This window comes from Lethenteron reissneri, chromosome 3, assembly GCF_015708825.2.
Source record: "Lethenteron reissneri isolate LAM-NWPU_2019-01 chromosome 3, ASM1570882v1, whole genome shotgun sequence".
In the NCBI taxonomy this organism is placed as follows: domain Eukaryota; kingdom Metazoa; phylum Chordata; class Hyperoartia; order Petromyzontiformes; family Petromyzontidae; genus Lethenteron; species Lethenteron reissneri.
This window is the reverse complement of record NC_083781.1, coordinates 11,949,240-11,972,485: the sequence shown is the minus strand read 5'-3', so window position 1 is coordinate 11,972,485 and position 23,246 is coordinate 11,949,240. Positions and strand designations below refer to the sequence as shown.

At 50.6% G+C, this 23,246-nt stretch overlaps 1 protein-coding gene across 1 annotated transcript in view; it reads right to left on the bottom strand.

Annotated features, from left to right (window-relative positions):
* Positions 1–2,810: 2,810 nt before the first annotated feature.
* The window catches only part of LOC133346661 (epsin-2-like), a 54,775-nt gene continuing 34,339 nt past the window's right edge, over positions 2,811–23,246 (bottom strand). The window contains 8 exon segments of the mRNA XM_061558418.1: positions 2,811–9,273; positions 9,928–10,012; positions 10,015–10,047; positions 10,049–10,161; positions 15,004–15,105; positions 15,799–16,080; positions 19,547–19,706; positions 21,881–21,970. Of these exon segments, the coding sequence (XP_061414402.1) occupies positions 8,858–9,273; positions 9,928–10,012; positions 10,015–10,047; positions 10,049–10,161; positions 15,004–15,105; positions 15,799–16,080; positions 19,547–19,706; positions 21,881–21,970 (1,281 nt within the window). The 3' untranslated portion in view covers positions 2,811–8,857.

Genomic DNA, 23,246 nt, shown 5'->3' with positions numbered 1-23,246 from the left:
GCCTGTAGTGTGGCCCCTGGTGGCCTTTAGTGTGGCCCCTGGTGGCCTTTAGTGTGGCCCCTGGTGGCCTGTAGTGTGGCCCCTGGTGGCCTTCAGTGTGGCCCCTGGTGGCCTTCAGTGTGGCCCCTGGTGGCCTTTAGTGTGGCCCCTGGTGGCCTTTAGTGAGGCCCCTGGTGGCCTTTAGTGTGGCCCCTGGTGGCCTTTAGTATGGCCCCCGGTGGCCTTTAGTGTAGCCCCCGGTGGCCTTCAGTGTGGCCCCTGGTGGCCTTCAGTGTGGCCCCTGGTGGCCTTTAGTATGGCCCCTGGTGGTACTTTAGTGTGGCCCCTGGTGGTCCTTCAGTGTGGCCCCTGGTGGCCTTTAGTATGGCCCCTGGTGGCCTTTAGTGTGGCCCCTGGTGGTCCTTTAGTGTGGCCCCTGGTGGCCTTTAGTGTGGCCCCTGGTGGCCTGTAGTGTGGCCCCTGGTGGCCTTTAGTGTGGTCCCTGGTGGCCTTTAGTGTGGCCCCTGGTGACCTTTAGTGCGGCCCCTGGTGGCCTTTAGCGTGGCCCCTGGTGACCTTTAGTGTGGCCCCTGGTGACCTTTAGTGTGGACCCTGGTGGCCTTTAGTGTGGCCCCTGGTGGCCTTTAGTGTGGCCCCTGGTGGCCTTTAGTGTGGCCCCTGGTGACCTTTAGTGTGGACCCTGGTGGCCTTTAGTGTGGCCCCTGGTGACCTTTAGTGTGGCCCCTGGTGACCTTTAGTGTGGACCCTGGTGGCCTTTAGTGTGGCCCCTGGTGGCCTTTAGTGAGACCCCTAGGTGGCCTTTAGTGTGGCCCCTGGTGACCTTTAGTGAGACCCCTGGTGACCTTTAGTGTGGCCCCTGGTGACCTTTAGTGAGACCCCTGGTGGCCTTTAGTGTGGCCCCTGGTGACCTTTAGTGTGGCCCCTGGTGACCTTTAGTGAGACCCCTGGTGGCCTTTAGTGTGGCCCCTGGTGGCTTTTAGTGTGGCCCCTGGTGGCCTTTAGTGTGGCCCCCTGGTGACCTTTAGTGTGGCCCCTGGTGGCCTTTAGTGTGGCCCCTGGTGGCCTTTAGTGTGGCCCCTGGTGGCCTTTAGTGTGGCCCCTGGTGGCCTTTAGTGTGGCCCCTGGTGGCCTTTAGTGTGGCCCCTGGTGGCCTTTAGTGAGACCCCTGGTGGCCTTTAGTGTGGCCCCTGGTGGCCTTTAGTGTGGCCCCTGGTGGCCTTTAGTGAGACCCCTGGTGGCCTTTAGTGTGGCCCCTGGTGGCCTTTAGTGTGGCCCCTGGTGGCCTTTAGTGTGGCCCCTGGTGACCTTTAGTGAGACCCCTGGTGGCCTTTAGTGTGGCCCCTGGTGGCCTTTAGTGAGACCCCTGGTGGCCTTTAGTGTGGCCTCTGGTGGCCTTTAGTGCGGCCCCTGGTGGCCTTTAGTGTGGCCCCTGGTGGCCTTTAGTGCGGCCCCTGGTGACCTTTAGTGTGGCCCCTGGTGGCCTTTAGTGTGGCCCCTGGTGACCTTTAGTGAGACCCCTGGTGGCCTTTAGTGTGGCCCCTGGTGGCTTTTAGTGTGGCCCCTGGTGGCCTTTAGTGTGGCCCCCTGGTGACCTTTAGTGTGGCCCCTGGTGGCCTTTAGTGGGGCCCCTGGTGGCCTTTAGTGTGGCCCCCTGGTGACCTTTAGCGCGGCCCCTGGTGGCCTTTAGTGTGGCCCCTGGTGGCCTTTAGTGCGGCCCCTGGTGACCTTTAGTGAGGCCCCCGGTGGCCTTCAGTGTGGCCTCTGGTGACCTTTAGTGTGGACCCTGGTGGCCTTTAGTGTGGCCCCTGGTGACCTTTTGTGCGGCCCCCTGGTGGGGCATTTAGTGCGGCGCCGGACAATCGACAAATCGTGAAAACACCGCCCCGTCATCACCATCATCATCGTCGTCGTGCCACTGCCAACCCCAACAATGGTTTAAAATGTGTGGCGGAGCCTCACACTGCTGATGTCTTGTCGCGTAAAAAATTAGTTCAGAACACTGCTGTACAGGGAGTCTTGCGTTGATATGTTTGGCCAGTTCCGTTAGAGCCGAATGCCCACGCGTACACAATAATACTTCTACTACTTGCTGATGTAGATGCAGAGCAACGACTACAATCTCACATTCAGGTGGTGGTGAAAGCCGGAGAACCGAGTCAGGAGCAGCGGAGTTGTATCGCTGCGATGTCGTATTTGTGGATCGGGCAATATGTCACAACGCTTCTCTGTACTTGCCGTATTCTCCGGATCGTACGATGCTCCGGAAAGTAAAACGCACGCTAAACTTGTCCCCCAGCGTCAATGAAGTTTTACAAACCTGATCTCGCACGCACAAAGATCCCCCCCGTATGGTCTTAACAGACTGTTGGGGCAAGTGCTGTTAGCGAGTAGCACCTATGAAGGCCAGAACGGTCTCGCATTACGCCCGGCCGCCTTTGTCTCCCCAGTGTCGATGTTTACACAACGCACCGGGTACTCATTTGAGGCCGAGTCAACCTAGGGGGGATGCCCAGGACCGGTTCAGATTGTCGCCACTGATGTTGGCCGTGAGCGGGAATCGAACTCGGGTCGCCGGGTTCGTATTGCAGCGCGCTAACAGCTCCACCACCCTCCTCCTACGCATGCTCGCACGAACGCGGCTGTCTGTGGTGTCGTCTCACGCCTACCGAGTGATCCTCTCTCTCTGTGACAGTGATCGCATGCGGCTGCGCGTGACAAGTTGACATGATTATGATTATTCATTGCGATTACGAGAAGCACGGCACAACAGGGCCGATATGAAGACATCCAAAGAAGACGGTCACTGTGTGTACAACGTTGAGTATTTTTTTTATTTAAGTTTCTAATGCATCAGGCGACAACCCAGTATCATCATCATCATCATTCGCCGTCGACATGTTCTTATTATTACATCGGTTACCATAAACTCGCTGGGATCGGCGTTACTAAAGAGTTCCATACCACAGTGAATTCGATGTTCATAAAAGTAGCAAAATAAAATTAAAACCGAAGTGAAAATAATAACAAAAAAACCGGCTGTTGTATCTTTGTCGATCTGCATTGACGATGACATTCACGACGGCTTCAAAGACAACGCTATCTATGCTTGTTCATTTACCTTCCCGTTTGTTATAATTATCGTTTAAAGTAAAACATTTTTTTAATGAAAGTAAACCCCGTGAATGGATCCAAATGCAATCTCACCGCTGTTGGTGTGTGGCGCGTGTTAGCAATAATAATGTAAGAGTTCATCTTCTTGGTTCTTTCGGCAAAGTCACGTAGAAGGAAAATGATAAAATAATAAAAATAAAAATAATAAAATAATTCTCACGACGTTACGGCCACAACGCAAGCAGAAACGCCGTGAGAATTATTTAATTATCTTTTATTTTTATTATTTTATTATTTCCCTTCTACGTGACTTTACCGAAAGAACCAAGAAGATGAATCCCTGCAGTCACGAAAGCTTTAAATCGAAATGTAAGAGTTATTATTGTTGCAACATAAGCAAGGTTACATAGTATTTACATACGCGTTGACAATGTTTAAAAAAATATCTTCACTGCCTTCAGGGTCTCCGCGGCGGCTGTGTGCGAGTGTGTTCGTTGCGGGCACGTGTGCACATTTACCTACGTTTCAAATTGGTTCAGGATGCAAAAGTTTAAACGAGAGAAAATATACAGCGCAGAAACGCATCCATTACGTACAGCATGGGGATTCGCGTTTCTCATAAAAAAAAAGGGTTAAAACGGGGACAGACTTTCTTCACCATCATCACAATCCACTGCTGGATGAAGGCCTCTCACTCAGTGCGATACAATCAATAACCTACCTAGCACCTGCAGAGAGCTAATTTCATCTGCTCCGTCCCATCGATGGACCCCCCGTCCCATCGCTTGGCTGGATGTACTCGTACACAATACAAGACCACCCTTTCATGCCCAGATGTCTTCACCAAGGAAGGCAGTGAACGGGACAGACGGATGCGCCAATGTGCGCGTGATCTACGCCCTCTCGTGCGGTAGCTTCGAAGGCGAACGAACCCATCGACCGCCGCGTGAACGGCGTGCCCACCAGCCCACGTGTGACCACCACCAGCCAGAGGTCGCAAACGGGTTTTGATTCCTTACCCGTACCCGGCCGCACCAGGGTCGCAAATGGGTACCCGTACCCGGCCGGATACGGGTGCCCGTTCACTACCCGAAATGAGTACGGGTATCGGGTACCCGGTTGCGACCGCTGCCACCCGCAGGCAGGAGGCGAACCGGTGCCGTCTGTGTCCACAAGGGGGCGCGCTCTGGCCACGGCGGTGGGCACCGGCTCGTTCGTGATGGTTGTTTGGTTCGCCGCGAGGTTTCTTGCCCCCCCCCACCTCTCGCATGGCACACACACACCGCGGTACGGCCGTCAGCGTGAACCAGTCGTCGTCATCGTCGTCGCTCGAATTCATAGTCACACGCACGCACGAAAAGCCACTCATTCGTCACGAATACTGTGGCCTTAAATGGGAGGGGGGAATAGCTGACGTTTCGGGCAAGTGGCCTTTCTTCTGGTGTGCTATAGAGAAGGGTCATTGTACCATGCACCGCTTCGGAACGCCGACGAGGCCGATGCGCGCATTTCACTCATAACTGGGGCCACGCAACCCAAACTCTGGCGCAGACAAACTCCACGGAACTCTGCCGAAGCCCTCTTGTGGGGAAGCAGACCTCGACGTTGGCATTGTAGCTCATTGAACGTATCGCCATCATACGCAATCATTGCCCGACACGTCACGCGTTATATTCTTTGTATTGTGCTCGTTACACACACGCACGCAGCCAACGCAGCATTACCAAATTTTTCTTTTGAATTCACGTTAAAAGTCATCACGTGCTAAAATGCACACCCCCCCTCAAGTGGGCGCCTAGAGAGCCAACGATTCAATTGGAGAGATTTCGTTAAAATAAAATTAATGACGGTGCCCTTCAATTTGAATCGGCACCCGGGTCGCCTCGGACACGAATAACACAATCATGGGAGCCGTGCAGCGCGTGCAGATGACGATGTGAAACAATTCTAGATTTGAAGTTTTCGTGACTGCAAGGATCCATACTTTTTGTTTTTTTCGGTAAAGTCACGTAGGTGAAAAAATAAAATATAAATAAAAAAATTTAAAATGAAAAACTAAATTAAATCACGTTTCGGGCGCAACACAAGCGTCCGTCTTCAGGTGACAGACAGCGAAATAACAACCGCCTAAGTCTGCCTTAGTTGTTTTTTATTTTTTTACCTACGTGACTTTACCGAAAAATCAAAAAGTATTGATGTGAAACAAGCCTGGTAAACCCGGAGCGGTGGGTGGACCGCGAGCTGACGGCGTTTTTTGGCAAAAAAACATTTTGAGTCAATGAGCTACGGAGCAGATGCAGCGCGCGGCCAACCACACAAAGGGTGGCAACGCTCACAAAATACAGCGGTCAATCCCACTGCTGGCTGACCGCCTACCCAGCTTGTTTGACCAGCCCAGGAGGTTTTATTGTCGTTTGGTTTCTTACATCGCTCGCCCCGCCGCGCTGGAAGCTGCGGCCAGGAATCGAAACTCAGCTGGGGCCCGGGTCCACAATGCAGTGCGTCACCACGCGTATCAATTTCTTTATGATTTTTAATAAAAGTCAACATGTCACAACATTACCAAGTCGTCATCGTCGTCATCATCATCACCATCATCATCAGTTATGCAACAATCCATCCGGCTCCTTGCGTGAGCTGATCTCACGCTGCTCCGCGGTGGGGTTCCGCTGGAAGGTGGTCGTGGTGCAAACGGTGTTTGGTCATCACGTTAAAATACCTCTTCGTTTTTGCCACTTGAAGCACTACTAGCGAGTGAAATATCTGCGCCGGGCCCCGATGCTAAGTGGTGCCACTCGTCTGTGATGGTCGTATGCATCTGTCCGCCACATTTAATGACCACACTCAAAAAACGTGTGCTTCCCCACCATAGGAATGTGGAGTGGCTCGAGACTGCCGACGGAGTTGAGCACCGTCCTAACGCTTGTGGCGACGGGTCGGGAGACAGACGCCCTCATTCCAATAAACTTGAGTGTGAGCGCAACTCCATTCCCTTTCATACACGGTTATGAAAACGGCAGGACGACTTGTAGGACCGAATCTTAAAAAGTCATCTGCGGCAACCTGTTGGGTGTACTTGTCAGCGTCATCCCCCTCGTACGGTGCAGGTTTTCCTCCTGCGGCACTTCCCAAGTTTCCTCCAACGTGCAAAATACTGTAAGGAATTGGCCAAACATGTGACTCCACACTCGCTTGGGGACGAGGGGGGGGGGCGGTCACACAAGACTTGGTGAGGCATTCAGTTGACGTGGGTGCAAACATTGGCGCCTCGTGGTTGCGCGCTCGTGCGATACAGGTCGGGCCAGGTCAATGCAAGCGAGCAGGCGGTCCGCTCACGGGGCGAAAACCTCACGAACATTCGAAAAAAGAAAGTTAATGGCATTTGGTGATGTCGCTTAAACAAGATTTCGCGCCAACCGCTGATCCACCACCGCACGCGGCGGTCACCCGGAACAGCAGTGGGTCCACACCCACGCGTGTCCAAGTGCGCAAAGCAACGAGCGAACAACTCAAAGTGTAGCGATGGAGGGGGTGGTACTGGTTGAGCGCGGTGCGCGCGTTCAAACGACCCACGAGGGTCGTGGTGCCGTCCAGCAGACGGAGAGGGTAGACCCCGACAAGACCCAGCGCCAATTCGTCTCGCCACCAAGTGGTTGGCAGAGAGTGTTTTGAGATACGGGAGGACGTCTCTTGTTTTTCTTTGCTCACTAACGCTCATGCGTGCGCGCACACGGACGCAAATGACACGGGGATAAGATCCAACGCTTAGAAAAAAAAAATGAAAGATTACAGTAAAACGATTTCGTGATCACACAAATTTACAGGTGAAGCATAGAAAACAAACCACTCGGTAATTTGCCAAAATTCCCTTCTGAAATAAATGTTTTTCGTCACTAAAACTCGGTGAGGCTCTCCTGGGCAAAGGCGTATTAATGGTAGCTATTTATATAAAACCAAACAACCAAAAAATAACTAAACGCAACTGGATTACCCTTCTTCACGTTGCTGTATTCCCACGGGAGCCGATGGGTCCCGTGCAATTTTGGCACGATCCCCAACCCCACTGCCACCCAGCGTCGACACCGTTGCGTGCAACTCGTCGCTCGCCCATCAGCCGGCTGATAACAGATGGCAAAAGCGTCCACGTTGTCGACTGTGGACTCATCAACAGCTGTGTGTGTGTACAGTCCAATCGCCTGGGTCAACTTGCACTGGGATCCAATTCCATCAAGAACACGATTCCTGTTCAACACCCACCCCCCTGTTCCCACTGGTGCGATCCGGACCAGACCACGGGGTCATCCGTCGCGCTGTAACATGCCCTGCGGTGGTAGCCGATGTCTTAAACTGAGCAAAGAAGCAAAAAGAAAACCACTTAACAACACTCCGAACACTCTCTTTACACCCACTTTTTCCAGCAACCTATTGGCATAACGTTTATACAGAAGCATTTATATTAATGTGTACATACACGGAATTGCAAAATGTGGTATGAAATTCCTTTTTTCTTTCCAGAAAGCCATTCGCACAAACCTCGACCCGCCGCCGGTCCTGGCTATTACTAACGTTTTTAAAATGGCACTAATGTGGAGTTCGTTAACGGTGGTAACCGACCGACGGTAGGTCAACAGTGGTTTATGCAAATACAGTCGAGTGGACGGAGCGGCCGACGGAGGACACGTGAACGTTTCAGAGGGTCGCTGCGCAGACGAAGCGGCGGCCTCGGGCGTGACGCTGCGGCAGACGGAGACGCGGGTACTGTGTGCGTTGAGAAATACAGTCACCACATGCAGGGATGATACACAATAAATTATAATAGAAGATAAATATTCAACTGCTAAAACCAGGAAAAATCCGGGCGGAGAACGCCTCACCTTTAAAGGAAAAATGAGCATGGGGCAAAAAAAAATAAACATGTAGGAAATAAGCCCAGTACTGTATCATCAGAAGTTAGTCGTTTTGCAAAATATAATTATAGTTTTTTTTTTTACAATTTAAAAAAACCATGAATATTAAAAATCCCATTAATAATGATAACAGCGGTGGAATAATAATAACTACGCACTCCCACAAAATAAAATGTTTTAAACGAAACCTACACCGGCCAATGAAGAGTGGTAAAGTACAGCCGCCTAACGTTACTGCACAAATTGTACCTCGACGCAAAGGTTCGCCACCACGGTTCCCGTGCAGCCCCTACACACCAACCACAGCTACTGCCACCACCGCCACTCGCATTAACATCCATTGCATTTACCGTTGCAATAGAGCGGGCGGGCACTGCAGTCAGTGTGCTGCTTTAAGTTGCCAGAAAACGCACCAAACCCCGCTCTCTCTCGTTCACTCACCGACTTGCCGGCCGACGAGCGAGCGAGCGAGCAAACGGAGAGAAATCAACGTAGTGTGGGGGGGTGGGTGGGGGGGAAACCGGAGCAGCTGCCTTCACAGCGCCGAGGGTCGAGTGTTCCTCTTCGTGGCACTCGGAAGCCACCGAGTCCGCGAGCATTGTCGAGAGGCTCCGGCAGAACAGCCCCCCCCCCCGCCCCCCCGTTGCGTGCCGCAGTCGCGTCAGTTACGTCTAGGCTGGGGGGGGCCAGGGGACGGGGGCCACGGCGGGGTCCATCCGCTCGTTGGCGCGACACGCAAGAGTCCCACTCGCGAGTCGCCACGTGCGGACAAAACCCCAACCGCCAGCGCCCTTCCTTTGCCCGCCGCCGCCGCCACCGCCACCGCCGCACCACGGCCCTCACAAAAGGAAGGGGTTGTTGGTGCCGCCGGGCTGGCCAGACTGCGCCGACGAGACGTCGCCGGCCCACGCCAGCGGCTGCGGGGGCAACGTCCCCATGACGCCGGGGATGGAGAGGGGCATGTTTCCCATCATGCCCGGCGGCATCATGGGCAGGGCGCCGCCGGGCATGCCCGGCATCACGGGCATCACGGGCATGCCGATGGGCATCGGGCCCATGCCGATGACGCCCAGCGGCGGGCCGCCCACGAGGGGCATGGGCGCGAGGGGAACGGCGCCGCCCGCAAACGCCTGCGCGGGCAGCCCCGGGCTGGAGCGCAGCTGATTGAGCGTGAGCGACGGCGGCTGGTTCAGCTGGAACGGGTTGGTGGCCGACGGGGTGGACGAGGCGGACGGTGCCGGAGCCGGCGCCACCCCTGCAAGCGCGCGCGGTCGGACGGGTGCACAGGCGGATGAGCGAGAGCATGGGCGAGCGAGTGGGCGAAGATGTGGGTGGCGAGTGTGTAAGAACGTGCGTGAGTGGGCGACGGTGTTGACGAGTGTGCGTGGGTGAACGAACATAGGTCAGGAGGAGCGTGGGTGTACTCGTTGGCGAGCACGAGCAAGTTGGTGCGAGAGGGTGAGTATATTGGTGGGTATGTAGGTGGGGATGACTTGGTGAAGTGGTGGGTGAGTGCATGGGCGGGCGCGTGGGCGAGTGCGACGGTTAGGATACCGATTGTGTGGACAAGTGCTAAGAGAGCACGTGGGTGAGTACATGCATAGACAAGTGAACGTGTTATTTTTTACGAAAAAATCGTAATCGTCAGTTCAACTGGACGAACACCATCAGAATCGGCGTCAGCATCTACCTGTTCAAACAGGCAATAGCGGCAGGATTAATCTACAACCGTAGCCTTCAGCCAGTGGCGGAAAATTGCACGTTTGAGCCATCCCACAACCGCCGCCTACGACCTTTCCAAAACAGTCACTACCCGCCCGCCCGAAGCCCGCCCGCTGAAGCCAGCGCGCCCGCCCGCCCGCCCAAGCGAGCCCGAACGCCCGCCAACCCGAGCGAGCCCACCACGTACCCAAGAAGGGGTTCTTGGCCTGCGGGACTGGCGGCGGCGGCGCCGACTTGCTGACGAGCGAGTCCAGGTTGACCGAGCGCCGCGTTAGGGCCCGAGGAACGACTCGGGGGTCTTGCGGCTACGACGGCGTCGCCATCATGCCTTGCTGCGACAGCGAGTTCGACAGCCCCGACAGCTCAAAGGCGTCCGGGCTCCGGCTGCCCGAGTCGTCCCCACCCAGCAGGTCCATGCCGCCTGCTCCAGACGAGAGATACGCGCGTGGTCAGCCCTCTCCACCGCTGCAAACGATGCATGCTGCGTTCCCCCCTACCAACCATCTCCCCCATCTCCCCCACCCACCGCCCACCTTCTCCCCCCACCTTACCAAGCAGGCCGTGCGATACCCACCACTTGGTCTGCCCGCTGCTGCTTGAGGAGGGTCCCCCCTTGCACTACTCGCTACCGGAAGGACATTTGATTTGGGTGGACGGATACACGAAAATTTAAAAAGAACCGCACCCAATAAAGCACGCGAGACACGGTCGTCACTGCCATCGCCATGGCGCTGATGGTGGACAGAGCTGGAACGGTGAGTGGATCAAGTCGGTTTAGTTGACTAAGAGTTGTAATCGACTACTTCATTGTGGTCTGATACTCGGACAACTGACTCATCTCATAGAGCTTGAGATAACGTTACTAGAATAAGTGTTTAAAAATAATCTTAACAGCTCGTGGGAGCAAAGAGATTAGTTCACGTGCAAGGAGTGATATGGATGCTAAAAGTACTGGACAATGAAAGATGGTGACAGGTGTGTGGGCAGGTTCTTCATTCAGCAGGCGTAAGACAATGGCTGACGATGACGATGACAACAATAACGATGATGACAGCGTTGAATGGCTGTATCACACAGCTTATTTTGTCTTCTTCTGAACGTGCAGGAATTCTACAGAGCACATTTAGTGTCCCAGACTGAAAGTAGCTGCACTATAATCTACACTTGCTTTTTTATCTGCTGACATTACTGCCTAATAATGTCATTCCAACAAATACGCCGTGTTGCATTCCCATGCCACACTGGACGCACGTTAACTCTTAAATATGTTACGCATTGTTGCACGACTCGCAGTCTGGAAAAGCTTGCTCCTGGCAGCGAGTGCCATGCGGGCAAAAACAAACGCCATGGCATAACGAATGTTGCATTCCTCTAGAACAGTGGTTCTTAACCTTTTTGCAGGTACTGAACCCCACCAGTTTCATATGCGCATTCACCGAACCCATATTAATTGGATAAATAAAATATTATTTTTTCAAATTCAAAACATAGGTATATGTTTTACTGGTGCACAATCATACGAGTCGGGTGTGTGTCTTAACCTCCGCCGAACCCCTGAGACTGACTCACCGAACCCCTGGGGTTCGATCGAACCCAGGTTAAGAACCACTGCTCTAGAACGTCACCTCACTCCTGAGCACGAGATGCACACGTTAAATTGACGTCACGTCTAACCTGATCAAAGGAGCGGACCCAACTCTGCTGCTGTCAGAATGGCAATTTCGTGCACTTACATTCAGGCACATTAACAGCAGACACCCCCCCCTTGCATGAGTTTGGTATTTTTCTTGTAAAACTGTTATGGGGTAAGTAATATTTATATTCGTTGGCTTAACTCCATGAGAAATGTTTTATTTTTTCAAATGTACGAGCTTTTTAAACACGCACGCAGTTAGTCACCAAGGCCTTTAGCGTGCATTAGGCATTATGAAGCTTTACATCATAATGGGGGGGGGGGGCGAGCGGCATAAGCTACAGCCTGTAAGTTTTTAATGAATGAATGAACCGTCCCATAACTTTTCCAATAAAAAATCAACTAGAACGCACTTCGCCAGAAACACAACCGTAACACAACATCGGGACTCGGTGGGAACGACTAAAGGTGACGCAAGCGTCTAATTTGTCAATCTTTTCCAAAAACAAACCTTAAATGAAAGACCGAGCTGACAAAGCACACCGTGCATCATGCACACACAACAGCATGTGGGGAAGCACCCCTGTCAATTTCAACCCTCGTCTGTTTATCAATCAATTACACGCCAACTTCTGAACTCAATAACAAAAAAAATCAGGTTACTTATTTATTGACATGTGACAACGCCGATACAAAACAGTGAGAAAAAGAATAACCTCCTAAAGGGTTTACCGCTGCCCAATTATCTGCATTTTACATAAATAATAAACACTTAAGCTCTATGCCACCCACTGCGTACTCCCTGCGCCCCAGCTAATGACCTACCTTGCCAACGCTAACGAGTCATCTGCAGTGCTCGCGTTTCCTGGCAACTGGACGCCCGCTGAGTCCCGAAAGGTTTTTGTTATTTTTGTTTTATTCTGAAACCGGGAGGCGGTCAGGAAGCTCCGGAGGTCAGAGCGCGAAACTGACACCGCCGAGATCCTGGGACAACATCCAGGTTTCAGCCGCCCCGAGATCAACTCGTGTTCGCAAGTGTGGGGAGTTGATGGTCCCAGTCCGGTCATCCATCACCGTGTGTAAAAAAAAAAAAAAATCAGTACGTAAAGTTTTGGCTCTGCACTGGATTTGGCTAAACTTGCAACTTAAAAAAAAAAATCACTACGTAAAGTTTTGGCTCTGCACTGGATTTGGCTAAACTTCCAACTTAAAAAAAAAAAAAAATCAGTACGTAAAGTTTTGGCTCTGCACTGGATTTGGCTAAACTTGCAACTTAAAAAAAAAAATCAGTACGTAAAGTTTTGGCTCTGCACTGGATTTGGCTAAACTTCCAACTTAAAAAAAAAAAAATCAGTACGTAAAGTTTTGGCTCTGCACTGGATTTGGCTAAACTTGCAACTAAAAAAAAAAAAATCAGTACGTAAAGTTTTGGCTCTGCACTGGATTTGGCTAAACTTGCAACTAAAAAAAAAAAAATCAGTACGTAAAGTTTTGGCTCTGCACTGGATTTGGCTAAACTTGCAACTAAAAAAAAAAAAAATCAGTACGTAAAGTTTTGGCTCTGCACTGGATTTGGCTAAACTTGCAACTTAAAAAAAAAAAATCAGTACGTAAAGTTTTGGCTCTGCACTGGATTTGGCTAAACTTGCAACTAAAAAAAAAATAATCAGTACGTAAAGTTTTGGCTCTGCACTGGATTTGGCTAAACTTGCAACTAAAAAAAAAAAAAATCAGTACGTAAAGTTTTGGCTCTGCACTGGATTTGGCTAAACTTGCAACTAAAAAAAAAATCAGTACGTAAAGTTTTGGCTCTGCACTGGATTTGGCTAAACTTGCAACTTAAAAAAAAAAAATCAGTACGTAAAGTTTTGGCTCTGCACTGGATTTGGCTAAACTTGCAACTTAAAAAAAAAAAATCAGTACGTAAAGTTTTGGCTCTGCACTGGATTTGGCTAAACTTGCAACTTAAAAAAAAAAAAATCAGTACGTAAAGTTTTGGCTCTGCACTGGATTTGGCTAAACTTGCAACTAAAAAAAAAAAAAATCAGTACGTAAAGTTTTGGCTCTGCACTGGATTTGGCTAAACTTGCAACTAAAAAAAAAAAAAATCAGTACGTAAAGTTTTGGCTCTGCACTGGATTTGGCTAAACTTGCAACTAAAAAAAAATCAGTACGTAAAGTTTTGGCTCTGCACTGGATTTGGCTAAACTTGCAACTTAAAAAAAAAAAATCAGTACGTAAAGTTTTGGCTCTGCACTGGATTTGGCTAAACTTGCAACTAAAAAAAAAAATAATCAGTACGTAAAGTTTTGGCTCTGCACTGGATTTGGCTAAACTTGCAACTAAAAAAAAAAAAAATCAGTACGTAAAGTTTTGGCTCTGCACTGGATTTGGCTAAACTTGCAACTAAAAAAAAATCAGTACGTAAAGTTTTGGCTCTGCACTGGATTTGGCTAAACTTGCAACTTAAAAAAAAAAAATCAGTACGTAAAGTTTTGGCTCTGCACTGGATTTGGCTAAACTTGCAACTTAAAAAAAAAAATCAGTACGTAAAGTTTTGGCTCTGCACTGGATTTGGCTAAACTTGCAACTAAAAAAAAAAAAAATCAGTACGTAAAGTTTTGGCTCTGCACTGGATTTGGCTAAACTTGCAACTAAAAAAAAAAAAAATCAGTACGTAAAGTTTTGGCTCTGCACTGGATTTGGCTAAACTTGCAACTAAAAAAAAATCAGTACGTAAAGTTTTGGCTCTGCACTGGATTTGGCTAAACTTCCAACTTAAAAAAAAAATTGGTTTTGACTCCTGTCACAATACTCTGTGGGAAAGTTCCACGCCTTAGCGTCACCTGAAGGAATCTCAGGTGGAGCCCTGTGATATCCGCTTCTGTGGGCCGCTACCTAACACGTACGGGATTGCACTGCTCAATAGAACCGTCATCACATGACGCGGACAACAATAGCATGATTGGAGTGAAATTGAGAAAAAAATAATTATTACGTCAGAGAATGATTTAAAGTCACTTCAAATCGGTCTCCTTTAACCCAACGCTGAACATTAAAGTTACGTGAAGTGTACGATAATCAAACTGAAAGTTTTATTCCTCAAAGTTGGAAATATTAAAAAAAAAACTTAGAAAAACTAAAAAGACAGTCATCGGTGACAAGACTGAATCCATCAACTCACTACAACGCACCTCCGATTAGCACGCTTGGCTACGTAAAGTGCAAAGGATGATTAAAATGTACAGAAATACAACACACGCACCCAGGCCACCTTGGCTGTATTGCATCTCGACTGTCCCTTGAGCCAATACCTGACATTCACCGCCAAGTGACGGTGACCACGGCGCCTTGTGCCAGGCAAGGTGCACTGAGGCCACGTGAAGTTTCGAAGGCTTGCCGACAGGGGGTCACGGGACAGACCCAGCAGGCGCCATGAGTCGGCTGACTGAGATGGCCGGCAGATTCACCAGCTGTGCTCCCCCTACTGTGCCAACTTGAACCAACCTCGGTTGAACATGCGCGGCCCCCATCAACGGGGAAAAGTGCTAACACTCGCCAGAGGCTGCCGGTAACCCGCACGCCCGACACGCACGCGGCGCCACGACATCGCGAGCGCTCAGCGCCCACCTGCCATGCCGCGGTGTCCTCGCGACGACGAGCGGATGCTGTCGAATTCCGAGAGGTCGTCCCCAGCCGAGCCGTTCACCCCTGTGAAAGGGTCAAAGGCACCTGCGTGACACAAAGACAGAGATACCCCACCCACCTATAGCCGTGTAAAGAGTAATGGGGGGGGTAGGTGTGGTCAGTGAGCATCTATCAACGCCGGCGGGGGCATCCAGAGGGCGGTGTCGTCGTCAGCACCACACGCCCCGGCCAGCTTTATGCTAAGACAATTCAAAAGGATGAGTTGACCAAGGAGAGACCCAGGATCGGTTCAGATGATCGCCACCGATGTAAGCCGTAGCCGGGAATGGAATTCGGGTCGCCGGTTTTTTGGTAGCGCAGTGCAACTAAACCAAGCTCACCATGCGTAGTGTTTGTGTCATGATGCTCGTTAAAGACAAGTCGACCGTGTAAAAAGAGAACACCTAAAAGCCAGGTGTCGGTGGCGATGATGGCAAAATTGTGAATGGTTCTTGAGTGTCAACTCAATGCGATGCCGTAAGAGCGATCCTTGACAAATTAGTTGGCAACTTAACGAGGGGAAGACTTACTGGCGGTGATGAGACAGCTTGGAATAGCAGTCTGTATGTGGAACTTCCTTCGCGCCGTACGTAGTCAACCGTGCTAATTGGACTTATTCCACATGTAAGCTATGTTTCCTAAAACTATAACCAAGTGGTCGCCCGACATGTGGAACTGCCCATGCTGCGACCACCAGCACCTTCACGAACTCTCCGCCAACACTCGAGCGCCACTCGCCTGATTGTGACGACGCGGGGGAGTGCATCGACCCCCACGGGTCGGCCGGCTTCGCCTGCGACGGAGTGCCCCCCCCGCTCCCCCCCCACGGGTCCGCAGCAGCCAAGGGCTTGGAGGGCGGGGGTCCCCAGGGGTCGGAGTGCGCCGAGCGCGTGGGCGAGGGCCCTCCGATGCCGATGCCGGCGCCGGCGCCGCCGCCTGTTGCGCTCCACGGGTCGGCGGCCTTGGGCTGGGACGTGAGCCAAGGGTCCGGCGCCGACACGGCCTGGACGCCGCCTCTGCCTGCGCTCACCCCGAGACAGCGACGGGGTTTACACGCGCACGTACGTCACCGACGTCGTCGCCAGCCAGGAGCAATGCACTGCTGGTGCGCGCCGCTTCCGAACATCGATGGGGCGTCCTACCGCGCAACAGCCCGCCGTGTGAACGCGGGGACCAGGAGACGGTGGTGCACATCGTCTCCGGGTGCGAAGTGCGTCAGGTCAGGGCGTGCCGGGCAGGCTGGTTGCCCTGTGCGTGCTGGAGGAGGAGGCAGTCTTGGGGCTGTGCGGCTACGTGGGCTTGCGTCCACTCGCATAACATCGAGATGGAGGTGAATTTATTTAATTACATATATTTTCTTACGTGTCCGGTGCTCTGTGTGAAAGTAAAAGCGTTCGCGAAATAAGTAACACACTGCTGGATGAAAGCCTCCCCCGCCCCCCCCCCCCCCCCCAAAGCTATCAATCCACTGCCGGTGAAGGCCACTATGGCCGCAGCGGCTTCAAAGCAACCTGTCGCAAGATGTCTGGGGCATTAGGCACGGTCATATGGCTTCCATTCCTTCGCCGAAAACTATGCACCGTTCAGACACCGCGCTTCCGAGCTCCGTCGCCATCTAACGTGCCCGATTTACGCGAAGCACGCACGGCGCTATAAATTGCGCTTATTATTTTCATACGTATTTCTCAGCCAGGATGAAAGCGAAAAAACGTTCAAATTACAATAAATCCCACACAAAGGTGCAAAGTATTTCCTGGGAGCCATCCCAAAGCTACGTCCTTCGTGGCAGCAGACGAGAATCGTGGTCACGTGGGGTACGCTCGCAACTTTTTTTTTGTTCACAGGTGGCGCCCGATATCTGTGAAAAAGAGCTCTATAGCTCATCGGAATCGTCCAGTATAAAAAAAAAGACCCAAAGCAGATGATACCTGAGTTTGATCTTCCCCGCCCTAAACCGCATCGCACAACCATGTTAGATGGGGATACCTGATGCACAAATGGAAAATGTTAAACTCTCCAGGAGTAGTGTGCGACTGCGGTCAATCAGAACAGACCTACCATTATTAACGATGCCAATACTTGATCGACAAATATGGAAGTAATGCTGCTGATGGTCACAACGCGTGGAGTGATTCACCAAACTCCTTTGCAAGTCAATAAACTGCCTGGACTTGGGGTATAATTTTTATCGCACTGTTGGTACCATCTGTCGGTACTACCCGTGTCTCTTCGTCTAGTCTGTAGGGTTTCTTACAGTCTCGTCGACACTCTCGTGTTGATTGTACGTCTAATCCGTAATGTTTATCTTGTACCGACTCATGCCTAATTTCATCCGTACTGTTTATCTTGTATCGAATCACGCCTAATTTCATCCGTACTGTTTATCTTGTACCGACTCATGCCTAATTTCATCCGTACTGTTTATCTTGTATCGAATCACGCCTAGTTTCATCCGTACTGTTTATCTTGTACCGACTCATGCCTAGTTTCATCCGTACTGTTTATCTTGTACTGACTCATGACTAGTTTCATCCGTACTGTTTATCTTGTACCGACTCATGCCTAGTTTCATCCGTACTGTTTATCTTGTACCGACTCATGCCTAGTTTCATCCGTACTGTCTGTACTGTGTGCGCCTCTGTACTGTGCATCTCAAACACATTAGAGAGTGTTGTCAGTACTCTTAGGTTCTTTCAGTAAAGTCACGTAGGTAAAATAATAATAGAATAAAATATTAATAAAAGAGAAGAACTAAATTAAATCACGACGTTTCGGAAGCAACACAAGTCTCCGTCATCAGGTGTAACTGCTCCAGTAAAATTACTGTAGCTTGCAGTCACGAAAGCTTCAAATCTAGAATTAAGTGTTGTCAGTAGTCTCGTTTGTCACGTCTTGTTTGTACTCCGATGTAACCAGCGTCTCCTTTGTTTTCTCTCGTCCGTGTGTGTCTAATTTGTAGTTGATCACGTTTGTACCGTCTCGTTTGTTCCATTTCATCCCGAATGTCTTTTTCATTTGAACTGTCCGCCATCTCTCGATTGTGCCATCCCATTAGTACCACCTCACGTGTACACTCATCGCACCCGTGAGCCTAACTAAAGTTAAGTTGCTGACAAAAACTACGAAACATGATTAATCTATACACACATGCACAATCCTAGTAGGTACGAATGCATTTTGGTCGATTAATCAGGAATCAATCGCAGAGCCCAACACCAACATTTGAACTTCCGCCACCGCAACATATGCAAGCGACGCGTTAAGTTCGCATGGAAACGATCGACCGATTCCTGTTAACACGGCCCGGTGTTTTTCACGGGGAATTACCGTGATCACCAAAGGTGCCCACAATGATCGTGAGCAAGTGATATCATCGTCATCATCATCATCATTCGCTGTGCGCTGGTATTGATGACTATTACTGAATCATAATTTTTTTCATTAAATACAAAATTGCCATTTCAGATATCTATGAACAAAAGCTCACCCTCTTAAGCCTCACCTTACCATATGAATAAAAAGTGTGCTGTATTTGGCCCTTACCCCCCCCCCCCTCTTCTCCAACCATTATATAAACGGAGTGGTAGCTCCTGCAATCTCTCATTTACTTGATACAGCTGTCGTGGCTGTGACGGTACCACCTGAAGATGGAAGCTTGTGTTGCCTCCGAAACGTCGTGATTTTTTATTTGATTTTACTTTTCTTAATTTTAATGTTTTATCTACGTGACTTTACCGAAAAAACCTAAGAATATGAATCCTTGCAGTCACGAAAGCTTCAAATCTAGAATCTATGATCTCTCCGGGTTTTTTTTCAACTACCAAGATACAGGACCTCTGTATATAAGTTGCCGTCTAATTTGTGTGTTTTTTCCAACACTGACAGCAAAGTTTTTGGCATTTTCTTGGCAATAGACATAAGCGAAAGAGTGTGCCTGCCCAAACCAACAATGGGCCGCGTGAATTGAGCAAGGCTCGCTGGCAGGAGGTCAAGGGGCAGACCTCGGTCGTACAGCTTAACCGAGAAGACTGGCAGATGCACCACCTGTACTCCCCACTGTGCCAATTTGCTGCGTTTTAGCCACATGGCGCTCTGCTCATTGTTGAGCGTCGCTCACTTGTCCCCTCCCAACTGCCCAGTAGCGTCCTCCACTAGCCTCCTCCACAGAGGCCGAGTTTGACACTGGCTGATAACAGTCATCGGGAAAGTTCAATCCATACACAAACGTCCTCCGTATAGACTTAACAGACTGTAGGAGCAAGTGCTGTTGACTAGCATCTATGAAGGCCGGCATGGTATACCCCACCAGGTACTCATTTGAGACTGGGTCGACCTCGGGGTGGCCTAAGACCGGTTCAGATAACCATCACCGGTGTTGGCCAATAGAAATCGAACTCAGGGTTTGAAGTGTGACACGCAAACCGCTATACCACTGCTCCACCCAATTAATACACGCTCACCCTCTCACACACAAACACATACGCACCCGCGATGGTTGGCCAGGGGTCAGCCTGGGCGCCCCCGGCAGCAGCCGCCGCCCCCCACGGATCGGCCTGGGCCGGTGGGGGAGGAGTAGCGCCCCACGGATCAGCGCTGGGCTGAGGGACGGTCGGCCTAAACGCGTCCACCAGGTCCAGGAGGGAGCTCTGCCGGCAGAGGAGGTGACGGGAAACACAATAAAACGTCTTTTTCCCAAATCTCGTTACACGTGGGCTGTCCCTCTTTTTGCGGTCGGTTAAAATAGTTTTGCCAATGCAGCACAGCGGACACTACGCGACGGTCGGGGTTCACGCAGATTTGTAAAAACCTTGAGGGCGCTGCGCGCTATCATGTACCGCCGGAGGACCTTGGACTTGGGAGTGATCGGGCAGCCAACAGGGCACATCAACAACGCCTCTGTCACTTTGCATGAACTAGAGATGGGATATCCAATGAAGTTATTTATTACTCTATCGATTATCAGTTCGATTATTCAACTTAATCAACTAACAAACACAGATGTAGAATAAACGCCGTCCATGCATTGCAGATTCCAAGTGAAGTTGCAGTGTTGTCAGCATTATTATCATTGTCATAATCATCATAGATGTCTGCAAGCTAAGTGTGCAGATCGTGGCGAGTCTTAATGACCCAAACATTGTGTACATACGCATGTTAAACTTCTTTCCCACCGTACGTAGCCAACCGTGCTCATCGGGGGTGCGGGGAAGGACAACAAACTAAACACAAAAAGCAGTTATAAATAAGTGAGTTTTAAATCGAGATTTAAAAGTGCATAGCTCCAGTGGCTTCCTAATATCAAAAGGATGAGCGTTCCAGACGGCCGCAGAAGCGCATCTAAACGCGTGCAATGTGGTGGCAAGTGTTTTCTCGACGGTTAGCTAAAAGCCGCTGCTGCGAAGATGACCGGAGTTCGTGTGATGGTTTATGTTCTTTGGCAAGAACGGCAAGATATTGTGTTTCATTTGTGGCGTGCACGTTGTGTGCAATGAGCACGACCTGACAATGCATTCGTTCGGCAACCGGAAGCCAACGAGGAAAATTGGCTTGCGTCACACACGATGTCAATGCATTGTGCACAACGATAGCCAGCACACCGCGATTACACGGTGTCACCGCGATCGTCCACACGCCTCTCTGGACCCGTTAATCGTGTGCGACAATGGCAGGCACAGTTCTGCCTCCGCAGCGGATGGGATGGGGGGAAAAAAAACCTGCGGCCTGCCGAGTATTGCCGGGCGGCTTGAGGTTGCACAGTGAAAACGAGGCACGAGAGGCCGACGAAGAAAAATGCGTGTTACGGGCACGTCGTTTTTTTTGTTTTAGATCCCTCGCTCGCAATCCTTGCAGTTCGGCTCGCGACGGCGCGACGCCGTCGTGCAGTTAACGTCTCACCCTTCGCACGCCTGGAGCGCGGTTTATACTGCTCGCCGTCAACTTTGCCCCCGGGCCCCTTGCGAAAGACTCGCTGCTGAATCTCAACAGATTCCCCGCCTGCTTCGACGAGACAACCAACTTAAAGATGCAACCGAAAAAGCAAACCGGCTTCCATTTTGCAGATCTTTACCCAGGCTGTGTGTGTTGCAGGGTGGTCAACCTGGGATTGAAGGTTTGATAACGAGAACATGACAGGATTTAAGTTTGATTTAAGAAGCATTCTCCAGTGACATCACCCTAATGGCATAGTAAGGATCACACTCAATTATTTAAAAAGTTGTTTCTGGCTGGCTGACAGTCTGAAGCGTGGGCGGGCAAGTGCGCGGTGGTGACGTCACCGGCCGTCACGCAGGGTTAGGCCGGGTCCGTGCGTCGCGCTGACGGTGGGAATTTATTTTATAAAGAGCAAGAGGCAGTCGGTCATAGGCGCAGGAAAAAATGGAGTCTTAAGATTTTACTTGAACAGGGGCAGAGAGTCAACGGCCCGGATGGCTGAGGGAAGGGAGTCCCCAGTTTATGGAGGCAAAAGAGGAAAATGAGCGAGAATGGAACATGGGGTAATTTGCCAGCACGCATTTCAGCTTTTCTCACAGACAGTGGCGCTGGGTAAATTTGATTTAAAGCTTTCGTGACTGCAGGGATTCATTGTCTTCATTCTTTCGGTAAAGTCACGTAGAAGGGAAATAATACAAATAAAACATAATAAAATCCACTGAGGACGGCTGCTTGCGTTGTGGCCAAAACGTCGTGAGAATTGGATTTTATTATGTTTTATTTTTATTATTTTATTATTTCCCTTCTACGCCACTTTACCGAAAGAACCAAGAAAGTGGCGCTGGGTGTGAACGCGGCGCGTGCAGCGAGAGTGGCGACAAGCGCAGACCTCCTCCTTCTTGGCGGCGAGCTTGGCCCTCTTGCTCTCCTCAAGCGCCATCTGCAAGCGCAGGTCGTCCCCACGTCGCATCCGCTCCTCCTGGTGCCAAAAGCGTGGATATACGTGTGGACACGGACACGCAGATACACACACACATTATACATACACGCACATCAACACACGCGCGCAGATACATGCACAAGCGCACACCCCGACGTGTATATGAATGTATACAAACGGCACGCTCGCACAAGTCACACGCGCGCACAACGCACACACAATTAAGGCATACACACGCATAGGAGACACACGGACAGACACACACACGCGCACACCCGCGGACAGCGCACACGTACCAACAACGCACGCACAGACCGCGCGCACACGTATGCACAACGTGAACAAACACACGCACAACGGCACTTCGGACACGTAAAGAGCTGGCACAGAGAGGCCGCATAACCGCACGATTTGACAAATCTGTCGCCAAGCCGTACCGGGAAATACTATGAAACGACACTGACATATTATGGACCGAGTTAACCATAGGCTGTACAGAGCAGAATCATGAGCAAGTCATTTCAACGGTCGCTGCAGCTGCACATTCGTTTCATTGCAGAGAACCCGCAGGAGAAAGAGGATGACATCCCGAGGATGGAAGTGTTAATCTCAATTGGCGTTCATTAGTGGTGGGTTTTATTATTATTTTTTTGCGCAGAGGAAGGGCGGGGATTGTTTTCATTATTCTGCTTCCCGACAACGATCACAAGTGAGAAACGGGTGTCGGTGAGAAACGGCACGTGTGGCAGATCCCAAAGTCGACCGAGTTGTTGAACAGCTGCGAGGGCGTTTGGAAGTGTGCTCCGTTGTCATCGTTCATTCCTTCCTTTTAACCCGCTTAACAAAAAGGCAGAACACGACACAGAACATCGACGTGACCCCGAGGGGAGGAAGAAAAGGTTGCAATTTTTGTTTTGCTATGCTCGTTCGTTCATTGGGGTTGACCCGTGAGATCGCTTGTCCTTCACACTTTAGATCCCCGATTTGAGAATTAATGGTGCGAAACGTTGAAGCAGGTAATAATCAATTGATTATCAGTCAATCGAGTGAAGTTAGAAGAGTCATGAGGTAATCAATCAGCAGCCTTGCAACCAGCCTTTACAACAGCTCCAGAACTTGCCAGGAAACCAGGGTCCATTTCATCACCACCACCACCGCCGCCACCGCCACCGCTTTCACATTGGACAGTCTACGCGGAAACAAACCTCCGCATGCTAGTATGGCGGCATCCTGGCAGAGAACCAAGCTATTCTCTGTTTGGCCCAAATCATAAAACAAGGTCTACTTGGCTTCAGTTACTTTAACGGTATATTTA